The sequence below is a fragment of the Grammomys surdaster genome, unplaced genomic scaffold (assembly GCF_004785775.1).
Source record: "Grammomys surdaster isolate TR1022 unplaced genomic scaffold, NIH_TR_1.0 126531, whole genome shotgun sequence".
NCBI lineage: Eukaryota > Metazoa > Chordata > Mammalia > Rodentia > Muridae > Grammomys > Grammomys surdaster.
This window is the reverse complement of record NW_021621323.1, coordinates 788717-801633: the sequence shown is the minus strand read 5'-3', so window position 1 is coordinate 801633 and position 12917 is coordinate 788717. Positions and strand designations below refer to the sequence as shown.

Sequence of the window (12917 nt, the reverse complement as noted above, 5' to 3'; positions counted from 1 at the left end):
ATAGAAGTTTTCATGGTCAGTTCTTAGGGATGACCAAGAATTTTAGCTCTTAAATAAGAAACTGAGGTTATCAAGAATTAAGGTTACAAAGAAAGTAGTCAAAAATCTATTAGCTTCCTTCTTTCCTTTTGAAGTACTATTTTTGAAACCAACATTGATTCATTCTTACTCTGGCCTGTGTTCTAGCCATTGCAAGAACCAAGTTATCATCTGAGGCAGCTCCTGTCATCATCTACACTCTATTAATAAATAGAGACGTGGAAACATGAGGAAAGTTGCCTGACTGTCTGTTTTGATAGATATGAAACTTCAAGAAAGTCTTCTCACTGTAATCTGCCTCATGTAAACTACAGACAGAGGAAGCAACTTTTGACTTTTCTGTCTAACACTTGTAGCATTTGCGAGCAGTTATTTTGGTTGGTGGTTGGCTCTTTCTTATAATTTACAATAGTTTGAAAGGAAATACAAGTAAGAAAGAAACCTTTTACATTTTAAATTATAGGCGCTATGTTGCTTAATATAGTACTTTATGATTTAAAAAAATCACAGATCTGATTATCTGTTTCTGTGAGAGAAAGGCATGGAAAACTTCAGACACTGAGACATTAACCCAGGGATATTTCACTGTTAAGAACTGGCCAAAGCTCTGAAGATTAATCTAATTCTCTCCAAATATGCCCAGTTGCTTGATTCTCAGCACTTATATTCTGTTAACTGCCAAATTTTATGATTTAAGAATAAATTCTACTCTACTGTGACAAGATAATTAGCCCCTTCCATCATCATTGGAGGACAGGTACATTTTTATCCTTTTAAAAATGTAAGTATTAATGTCTAATGTGACCATGGAATTCTTTTAGTTGATAAAGAAGCACTTTGAAAATTCAGTGAAACAATTTATTTTTAATCAAAAGTGCATTCAGTGCCTCTGGCCATCACACTTGTAAAAGGAATTGAGAAATCATTTAAAAGTTAAAAAACTGTTTGGCACAATAGAGGCACTGTTTGCTTACTGTGGGAGCAGACATCTATCAAAAGTGTTGAAGATGGCCTGTAACACATTACTGTAACACGAATGACTCTATGTGTAGGGTTTACATAAATCTAGAGCCATTTGGTCAAAACAAGCTTAGTTCAAAAGGCAGGAAGCTTAATCCTAATTGACTCTTGGTCAAAAGTTAAATGAGTTAATTGACTCTTGGTAAAAGTTAGATGAGTTAATGGTATGCCAATGACTCTGAACACTCCACAGCTACAGGGACTAGAGAGGGCAAGACAAATGAGCACCTAAGAAATGATATCCAAGAAGAAATTTTTAATTGAACTGCACTGTCCTAAGAACTTTATTATTACTGCATTATTTAATCTTCACAGTCACTATGAAGTAACTATTATGCTTATGATAACTTTTTGCATGAAGAATGAAAAGGATAGAAACCTATCAATGTGCCACTGATTGTCAAACTGAGATCATGTGGACCAAGGATTCATGCTAACAAACACTGTATTGGCCTTAAATGTGTCCCTTGAGGCTCACTCTTCATCCCTCAAAAAGACTTGCACCCTGATCTAGAAGTTGTAAATGTTGAACAATGATCTTTGTAGATGTGGCGATAGGCCCCAAGACTGGAGGTTATCCAGTAGAAAGAATGAGTCAGAGGGAGGTCGGGCACAAATGAAAATTTAGAATCCAAAGCATAGACAAGAGAGTTTTAGCCATAAGTCAAGGAATGATGGCAGCCACCAACACTTGTTACAAAGCTACTACTTCAAAATCTCTGGAAGAATTGCGACCCTGCTGATTCTTTCATGGTGACCCGATGAAACCATTTCAAGTCTCAGCTGTTCAGAGCTGTGTGTTCTGCCCAGACCAACAGGGAAGGGCTATACCCAGCATTCACCTCCCATCCCAGTTCCACATGTGAAGTAGCATTCTCTAAGAGAATATAAGTTTGAACAAGTAAATTAACCTCTCAGATATACAATATATAATGTCATTAGACTAGACTATGAGAGTTGAAAGGTTTACAGAATAAAAGAAATAGTCCCCCAGTCCTTCCCCAAAGAAGGCTGTCAGATTATGTTGGGGCACTTAATTAAACTGTATTTTCTGAAGAGCTTACTCTATAAAATGCACCATGCATAAAAGTATATTCAACCTCAGAACACTTTCAGATTTTAAATAAACATTGAGCTGGGTCTGGAGGTGCAAATCTATGACCCCAGCTACTTGGCAGGCTAAGGCAGAAGAACTGTCAAGTTGTAGAGTAGGTTAGGCTACAGAAGGCATTCAGAGACAGGTTGGGCAAGTTCATGAGACCCTTTCTCAAAATATGAAGAAATTTAAAAGGGTTGGAGATGGTCATATTAATAGAATATTGCTAACTTACATGTATGAGGTTCTAGCTTAGTAATAGGAAAAAATAGTATCCAACATATTGGTGATGTTGTATCTCATTATAAAATGGTCTGACTGGTGGGTTTCCCCTCCCCTCAGATCAGGAAGCTTTATGGTGTGAACTGAAGGGTGGAGACAGAAGCATCACTTCTTGACTAAAACCTACTACTTAGGTTTGACCTGTGGACACCCTAAGAGAAGAAGGCTACTGGGCATATATTCAGAATCCATAGAAAGGAATAATTGATTAGTTATGGATATTTGAATCGTAAAGGAAGGCAGTGGTACCAAATATCTTCCATTTGATTCTAAGGAAAAGAAAAATCATGATTGATCATGACAACTTCCTGCTGTGCCTGAAAGAGCTTCAGGCTTCTGGACATAGCTTCAGGCTTCTATACATAGCCATCAGAGCAATTAATGACTTTCATTTGGCAAAGAATATGGGGACATTTATATTGGCTGTGGTCATCAAGAATTGCAGGGATGACAACTTATCTTTTCAGTCATCTAAAACTCATTTTCCTAACTCCAGCTTTAATAGTCTATATCTATTTAAAATGTCACCATCTTCTGAACTTCATACATTTATTGCCTAACATTCTTTCTGAAAAAATGGTAAGAAAGTATATATTAACAATTATGAAATACTAGTTAAAATGTTAGGCATATAATCTTTACAAAAATTACCCAACCTTCTAAAATACCTTGGCCAGTTTTCTTGGTTCTGTATCTAAAACTCATAAGCAGGATGCCTATGGATAGAAGTCTTGGGTTTTCTTCAAGACAGAAGGGAGTGCATGAGAAGCATTAATATTCAACAGCTTCAAAATTGAATTTCTTAGACCAATGATCTCAAAGTAGCAGTTCACAAGCCCTGTAGGCCTTTTCAATATTGTATTTAACCCTCAAAACATTGCCCCACTAACACATTTGGATGACGTTTTAAGTATTTGACCACATAGTAAGCAAATGCTAGCACAAAATATTCACATTCCAAATTTGTTTTGGCAATTAAATCTAGGGTTGTGCCCCCAAGAACCTGCATTCCCTTAGGTTGTATGGAGCAGAGCTGTGAATCAAGAGAAAAGATATGTTTGTTTTATTTTTGTTTTCAAGTGGCTCAGGTGAGTGATGAGTTTCAAGTAAATGAACTGATACCTAGTTTTCTGGTATTTGTGTTACCTACATCATCTTTATATATATGGCAGTACGAAGTCCAGTATTAGACAATGTCAGTTATTAGCCAAGAAAGAAGAATGGAGTTTTGCTGATGCTATGGAATTGCCAGCAAGGACTTGTTTTCAAACCAACTGGTTAGAGCCACAGTTTAAGACCATGTCTCCATCATTATCTTAGGCTTCCAATGATGCCTGTAGTATTCGGTGCTGGGCTACATATATCATGGTAGACCAATCATCTGATTATCAATCTGTGTTTCTTGGATTTTAGTAGTTTGCCCGCATCCTGTGGCTCTGTGAGAACCAGATTCTCAGGGTCTAACCTGAATAAGAGGAGTTAAGTTTTATCATTCATAGCTTGAAATCCTTGGATTTCACCTTGTGATGTTCCCATCAATCATTAGATATTGTAACAGCCATTTTCTTATCAAATATGTTTTAATAATAGTGACAGTGCCTAATGTTGATATGCCATGATAAAATATTTCAATAACATGAGGAAAGAATAGGTGTGGGGTTAATGTTTGCATGGGCACTTGTTATATGCTAATATAACACTATGGGTTTTATAGATAGGTGCCCCTCCAGCTTCTAAAATCTTTTTCATAGTGTTCACTTTTTTTCTCTAACTGAAGAAACTTAGGTAAGTGTTATGCAGTCAAGTGGTAGAGTCAACACTGTGAGTCACATTTGTCTATACCAAACCCTCCTCTTGGCCATTATTAATTATTAATATATTATTAATATATTAATATATTATTCTCCCTCCCAATTGCTTCCAGACCAATTCTAAATGACTTATAATAATATAAAACTCTATTTCATGATCCACTTAGCATATATTTACCTTCTTCATATATATATGTACATGATATATATATAATGGTTTTAGAGTGATTCAAAGTGAGAATTTCTATCTACCAGGACACCCAAGTGACTATTAGTTTTAAGTGTCTTCAAGTACCACTCTGAATTTCCACTTTTGATTGTGTAGTGCTGATTGTTTATTAACAACGTCCCAAACATATGGGACTATAATTTCAGCTCTTGATGATGTTCTTCTTCCTGCTACAATACACAAATAAGACATTCAACGAACGTGCTGTAACATACATACTAAGGTCTTATAAATAATTTCCTAAAAAGGGAATAAATCTGGTTCCCAAAATAAACCTTATTCAGAGAAAAAGTGTCATAGAATAAATAATCAAAGTCTGTAAAACATATGAGAAATTGTTTAATGATTAAATACTGGAATAAATTAAAATAAATATGAAACTTCACAGGAACAATATAGAATATTACATATGAGAGTTTATAGATCATCAATATATGGTAAAACTGTATAAGAAAAAGACATTTTAAAAATACATACATAAGTAATTATCATCTAGAATTTTCTGTATAAACTGGATATCATTACTTATTATAGATATTTTATATTTTAATATCTTCTAAACCTACTAAAATTCAATATGTATTTTAATATTCATACAGCTTTATTGGGTTTAAATGAAAAAAAAACCAACCATATCAATACTGTAATGTCTTCTTTATATCCTATTCTATGTAAATTAGGATCTGAATTCCATTCCAATTCAAATAGTCTACTGCAGATTAAATCATTAGAGAATTTGTCAGTTCACAGAATCATCCTATCATAATGCCTAAACTTTGTTGCCTAAAATTATTTTTCTCTAATAAACCCTGAAAGACTGGACATAGTTAACAAGTATAGACTGTTCTTTAAAGCTTCGAATTAAAAAGCATTTGTCCTTTGAGTAGGCAATAGAATTAGTCACCTGCCTGCCTAACTATGATTGGGAGATCTTTTCTGCTGACAAGTTCATGCATCTTACTTCCCAATGAGCAGTGCTCCCAAGTGCGAGTGTGGTCCATCATACTGATGTAAGCTGAGCTCTGTCCAGCCTCCATTTTTACATCACTGTGTACCTTCATCAATGTACACAGATCAGACTGTCAGATAATGGTGCCTGAAAGCTTTCTCTGGGCAGACATGTTTCCCTCTTTCTCTTCTTAATAAGCAAGTTGACATGATAAATTTTCTCATGTGTTATTTTGAGTATAGATTTCTCTATTATTCTCTATTTTTTGTCAAAGTAATTCAGGGTGTAGGTACAATAAACAAATTTTTATTTTTTTCTGTTTTGTGTTATATATTACTTTAAAATTTTACATAAGACTTTGATAAGTTTTCTTTTATTTTTATGATCATAAGTATACTGTTTTCCTTTTTTTCCTCCTTCCAGGTCTTCCCACATACCCATCCTTTCTCTTTCAAATCATTTCCTCTGTTTTCATTGATTGATGGTGTGTGTGTGTGTGTGTGTGTGTGTCGGTGTTTGTGTGTATAGTTACATATTCCTAAATACAATTTGTTCAGTCTGCAAATACAGTCTATTACATGTATTTCAGGCTGACCATTTGATATTGAAAATCCAATTTGTTTACTCTTTCCTGTGGAAGACTATTTCACTTATTCACAGAATTTTTAATAGCTCATAGTTTTCTCTGTGTAGTCCTGAGGCCTGCTGGACTTAGCCACTTTAGCATGTCAATGTTTTATCTTTGTTTAGTTTTTTTAAGCCATTCATGTTGGTGAGACATTATTAGTGTATCTTCTGATAATTTTGACACTGAACCTTTTAGAAGTCACCCTTCTTCTTAGTTTCTATTTCTTTCTTATCTATGTAGAACCCAGTGCCAAAAAGTTCAATGAAAGTGGGGTTAATTTTTCTAAGAAGTATCTATTCTTATAGTTTAAAGAGTAATTTATTATGTCATTTCCTCTAGACATTTCTTCTGCTAATTACAACCAAGTGGCATCTTCATTCACAAAGAATAAGATTCCTGCCCTGTTAAACATATATTTAAAATATTCACCTATAGGTCCCAATAGGCAAAGAATCTTACAAATCACAATCTTTTATTTTTTATTAATGAAGAAAGTAAGGGATCAAAAGTCTTCTGCTTCTCAGCTTTCCATCATTTGCATCATCAAAGAGCCTCTCATGCTCACAGAGGTCTGAGGGTTGGTGTTTTCTTTACTATACATAATTTGCAACCACAGTATTGTACAAAAGCTTCACTGAAAGCCACAAATATTACAAAGACAAATGAGTCTTTTCACACATTTGTATGTTCAAAATGATCTTCCTGATTGAGCATAAATGTTTGATTGAAATTCCTGTCATTGCAGATCTGACTCAACATCTGCTAATTGGCTTTCAGCTAATGGATTTAGTAAGCCAATATTCATGTTCAGGAGTCAACCTGTCTCTGGATCCATGCTTACAACACTGACTTTTCTTTGACTTGGTAGAATCAATAGCTACATCATAGTTAGACCCAGTTAACTTTGTAGAAAAAAAGTTATTACACTTACTTTACTAATAGTCTTTGTACTAATGAAAAGAAAACAGAAGGAAATTCCTAAATGTAGTCCAGGGCAAAATTTAACTTTTCTTACCCTGATGTGAATTCCCATATTATTCTGAACCATGCTTTACAGTTAATACTTAGCTGACAATATCAATTTTTCTATCATCCTTGTGTTCACTCTGCCTGCAAGGCATCTTCTCTACCTTCTATCGTATCTCTCTGAATGATAAAGAATGTTAGGCACCCTCTCTTACACTGCCACAATATAATATATATCCCATCCTCCTTATATAACCCCAAAGCAAGTTTTGATGACAGAAATTAGAATTATTTTTTCAGAAGGAAGTAACTGCTTTGTAGGATTAAATTTGATATTATTTTAGAAAGTTAGTAAAATGTATGTGTAAATTAAAGCCCAACCATTATTACAAAGCAATTATATAATATTTATTTATTGATGGTTTTAGTTCATCTCTCTCTGCAGTAGGTACAAATGGAGTAGGTGTCCTATGCTTAGGCTTTCTCAGCTTTTCTCCGTTAAGAACCAAATGACCACAGGCTTGTACACTCACCTTGCAGAAATCTAAATACTGTGTCAAAAGATGCACCATATCCCAACAGAAACTACAGCATGCTGTACTCAATCCCACTACCCCTTAATCATGGAAAACATAGCAGGTGTTCAAAATGTTCATTCCGCCAGTCTTTCATAAATGAATGCCTTTTCTTTATACCTGTGCCACACTGTCCTGTTGACCTCCCTCTTCCTAAAATTTCAGTTTCTTTGTGATCCCTCTGCCACTTTCCTCTTTGAAGTTTCTGCCCACTCTTCCATTCACCCTTTGTCATTTTCATTGCAAGCTCTTGTGCTTCAATATTTCTGTCTATATTCTGTTGCCTGGCTACAGCATTTATTTCTAGTGTTTAAGCAAGGTTTGAGACAGGCAATCCTACTAAGTGTTTCTCAGGGCAAGAGACGGTCATGCCTGTGAATATTTGGAGTTTTCTACATCCATTTATTTTGTCACAGCAGAGAAAGGTTCTTCTGGATTACAGTGAGTGATGAAGATTAGTGATGACAATAAACATCCCTCCTATGGAAAGAACAGTGGGACAAATTAAATGACACAGTCCCAAATTCAATAGTGCTGAAGATTATCAAATATGATCTAGAGATATACTGGACAATTCCATTTGAGCATCCTTTAGAAACACTAAACTCAATGTATTCCAAGGAAACATCTTTTTTCCCGTCTTCACTGTACTGTGAATTTTGATTTAATGCAGTAGCTTCGAATATAACAATAGCCTTACCTACAAACACTCTTCAAATATGCAAATATTCCTGAAAATATGATCTAGATACAATGAAGACTGTCCCTTTTCACTTTTTGGCAACTATCTACTGAGTCCAGGATCATCTTATCTCCACCAGGATCATCTTACCTACACGCTTTGGTCCCAAGTGTGACGTATTACCAGTGTAACCCATATGTCATCAAAAGGGTAATATGCTAGTTGACCTGAATCCTTTGCTGTGGCTTTGGACCACTAGGTATTGCTTACTGGCCCAAAGGGTTTTTCATTAACACACCTACATTGATCTTTTAAATCTTCTTTCTGTATCTCATAACCCTTCGTCCTGAGCCTCTCATCAAATCTCTACCATAAGCATGTGATTTATAAATATAAAATTAAATTAAATTCCTTTAACTCTTTGAATACATGCCTTTTTCACGTTTCTAGCTCTTTTAAAAATTATGATAAATTTAAATGAAAGCAAGTCAGTATGTTACCAACTTTAGAACAAATTCCAGTCATTTTGTCTCTGCTTTAGTTCATACTAGAAGGGATCTCTTCAGTCATTCTCTGCAAATAAGTCATATAAAATAGATAGTAATTTATCCTATAAATGTTATTAGTTACCATTGTTTTCATTGATGGCCATACTAGCCAAAAACTTTACCTCGGTGCAGATCAAAACAAATAACAATTATTCTAACAAAGATAATATTATTATATTCCTGTTGGGGCACAAATGAATGGGGGAAAGGGTTATGAGGAGTGTCTGGGATGGTAAGATATATGAGATAGCACATTCCATTTTAGTATCAATTATTTTACTGTGAGGCTGTGGGTGACTTAATGTGCATATTCCTCATTTGTAAAACTGGAATAGATTTGACATATCTTTCAAGTTATGATAATCATCTGGATTCTAAATATTCATTTCAAAAAAGCACTCAATTTCTTAACAATCATATTAAAATTGTCCTTCTGAAAGTGTTTCTCTCACCCTTTGGAGAATCTTTTGTCTTCTCCCATTTTATATCTATCCATTATTTTCTTACAACTGCCAGGATCTTGAATGAGTTTCTTCTGTTAAGAAATCCAATAATATAGCAAACATGTAAGTTAATCCTTTCCTTTAGTGACTTTTTCCAGATGGCACATTTTGGAAAGAACTACTAGCACACATCCACATCTCTAGAGGTTTCCATTTAGTAATCCAGTAGGTCAAAATGGTACTTTTGGATTCTTATGTATTTGTTATGGACATAGATGAATTGAATTTTTATTGAAACTCACAGGTTAACTTAAGATAATGCTATGCTGTAAAGAATTGAGCTATACATACAAAGTAAAATTCTAAAGCTTCTTAGAAAATGCTCTGATTACATTTTACTTCAAAAACAATAGGTAAAACTTTATTTAGATTTTAAAGCCAAACTATTAAACAAAGCAATTATATCTCATTTAAGGAAGTGTGAGTTAAACCTGTCTCCTGCTGTGTGTACTAGCAATGTTTGTATGATGATTGGTTGGTTTCTGACATTTTCATCTCAGGGTAGTTTCTTAAGCTGCTGCATCTTGCTATAATAGCTCTAGCCATACAAGCACATAATTATGTACTTGGCATGTTTGTGCAGAAATGAATACTTAATCTTCTCATTGGAAACGGCTACATGATTAGAAATTAAATTCTTTCTACACCATTCTCAATAGCTACCCTCTGTTTTCCCATGAGGTTTTAAGACAGTTCTAGAAGTTATAAGCCTTCTCTGTGGCTTCGTAAAGAGTCCTATTTCCCAAACTGAACAAAAAGCCACTTTTGATTTATGAATAAAAATACTCCAGAGTTACTACAACCTTAATAATATCAATAATAAGAGGAAAATATTTATGTATATAAGGAATTCTGCCTTTAAAATTCACAAGATTGGTACTCTTTTAATTAAAAAAAATGTTTTCATCATAATAGATTACCAAGAAATACTAAAGCACAATTAATATATTTCAATAATTATTAAAATGATTTATAAAAGGGTTTTATGGAAGCTTAAAGTCCATATAGTTACTAGCCTTTAACTTTTATAATTTCTTCCATATAGAATACTGCTTCTCAGATTATGGTATATTATCAACAGATGGATAAACTATAAAGATCTAAATTACTAAATTGGGGAAAATTTTGGCACTTTCTGTAAGAAGACTGATGTGGTTTAGCTTTGACATGTACTTTATCACCCGAACATTCCAGATCTACGGAAGACATTTGAGCAGGAACCCCTGGGAAAGGAAGTATCCTTGGAGCAGGAAGTCTTACTCCAGTGTCGGCCACCTGAAGGGATCCCAGTGGCTGAGGTAACAAAAATGCATTGCATTTAGCAGTTGGCACTTAGTTATTCTAACAGAGGCCTAACCCATGGCTAATGGTGCAGTGAATTAGGACATGGCATGATAGATGGTTGGTAATGGAGTCCAAACTGCCTGCTGCTGGCAAAACAGATTGATTAGGAACTGATTAATGACTTGGAAGTCAATTAGAATGCCCCACTGGACAAAGCCACAGGCAGTGTGGTTTAATTTTATCATTCTCTTTCAAAACAATCAGAAATAGTGTTTTACTTTATCTGGCGTCTATAGAAAGAGATGCTGTGACTTAATGCGCCATCAATTGTATGACTGCTTCAGATGACTTTTTAAAAAATGTAAATGTAATAAAGATATGTGTCTGTCCTTTGAGCTTGCTCTGTACATGTGTGTTTCTCAGTCTATGATGTCATTGTTGAGATCAGAAAGTCAAATCCACTGTCATAAACATGTTCACTTTCATGCAGTGATATTTCTATCAGTTTACTCCATGTTTTTATTCTGCTTAAAAGAAGCCTATCAACTGCTAATGAAATATTATGAATCAGATTTTTGGCATGACTTTTCATTATCAGCAATATATTGCTCTTTGAAAAGGGCTGTATTTGAAAACATTGCCCTACATGACCCACAGGAGATGGCATACTGTCTTGGGAACACATACCATATTACTACAGCATCCTGTCAAAGGAAACTAATACCATGTCCTTCATTTGTTACCAAATAACTCCAAAACTCTAAAACAATTTTCCATTTACATGACTAATAGAAAATCATCTTATATTATCCAACATGGTTATCATTGCTGCTACAATGTTCTACAAATTGAGATGTACTTTCACTTGTTAAGTAACAAAGCTGCTTATTTGTTGATAGTCCTTGCTAGGCTCTAGACTTCAAAAAGTCATTTGAAGGATTTACTCAATATTGTATACGTGCAAAGAGGGATATGCCAGTTGTTGTCATTCAAACCCACGCATGGACTTGGTTGACATGGATCAGCTCATTTTTCATACATTAGAATCTTGAAGTTCTGCCTCTCCAATGAATCAAAAAATTAATATTGAAACTTTTAAGTGATTAATCATAAGGAATTCATTTTACTATTTGTTTTCTATGGGCTTTCCAGTCTCTTGAAAATTGCTGTAAGGTAGCACTAAAGTAGCTAGCCCAAAACTGAACATCTGATCCTTCTGAGTTAATACTGGCAATAAATTATTTGAAAATATATGCAAAAGGACTCCATTTTCCTGCCAAAACATTTATATCTCTGTTACTTAATGCAAAATCACATATAGCCTTGTTTTATCCTGAAAAAAATAAAACAATTTTTCTCAGAATTAGCATTTCAGGACTCTTCAGCACCATATCACAAATTGCAAGATTATCACTCACTATCACAAAAGTACATCCAAATCTTGCAGCCTCAAAGCACATGCTATGACTTAGTGTGGCTGAAATTAAGGGCACTCTTTTCTATACAACATTTTATTTCAGTTATGCAATAGTACAGCTGTCTCTTTACTTGTGGTTCTAAGGCAAACTTCTTCCAGAAGCCACTGTGATGTTCTAAGCATCCTATGAGCAACACAGACATCTGTAGTTTGGCTTTTACTCAAGGGAACTTAAAAGCAGCTGGTCCTTGGAAAATCATACAGAGAGAAGATCATGGTATTCTTTTTTTTTTTCAGTCTTAACAAAGTAGTTCACTTTGTCAAGGACCGAAGATTCATGACTTCAAACTAATTGGCTATGAATTTTATGTGTATCATCACTTGGGAAGAGTCTAATTAACATTTGGAAAGCTCAAAAATCATATACCCACTTGACATTCAAAGAACTATATTTTATACATATTACTTTTTCTTTCTATTTTTTTTCAGTCAGTGTAGAGATCAAACATACATGCTTAAGAACAAGTTAATAAATTCCTGTGTAGATTTTTTTGACACCATTAAAATTACCAAGATCAGAAAGCCAATGGATGCCTGCACATGACACTTTCTGGCTGCTATTTGCTCAAGAGCAAAAGAAAAATGTAAAATGAAATGAAAGGTAGCCCGGGAGTTAAGAGATTATTTGATCATTTTTAGTTTCAATATAAATGCATTCAGTGTATTATTTTCATTTATTTGTTTATGGAATTTGAAAGCATAAAGGTGATATCAAATAAGAGGTTGATCTTAACAGAAAACCTGCACAGATAAAAATGCATCTGCTTTATGATCATTAGATCAGCCTCTAAGGAGGTCAAACTAAATAGATGCTTTGCTGCTGTCCAA

The 12917-nt window shown here is 34.4% G+C and overlaps 1 protein-coding gene across 2 annotated transcripts in view; it reads left to right on the top strand.

The window, feature by feature from the left end:
* Positions 1-12917, top strand: part of Unc5c (unc-5 netrin receptor C) — a 336174-nt gene that overhangs the window by 241590 nt on the left and 81667 nt on the right. For both annotated transcript variants that reach the window (XM_028760465.1, XM_028760464.1), the window contains exon 4: positions 10523-10626. In XM_028760465.1, coding sequence (XP_028616298.1) covers positions 10523-10626 — 104 coding nt within the window. The remainder of the gene's footprint in view (positions 1-10522; positions 10627-12917) is intronic.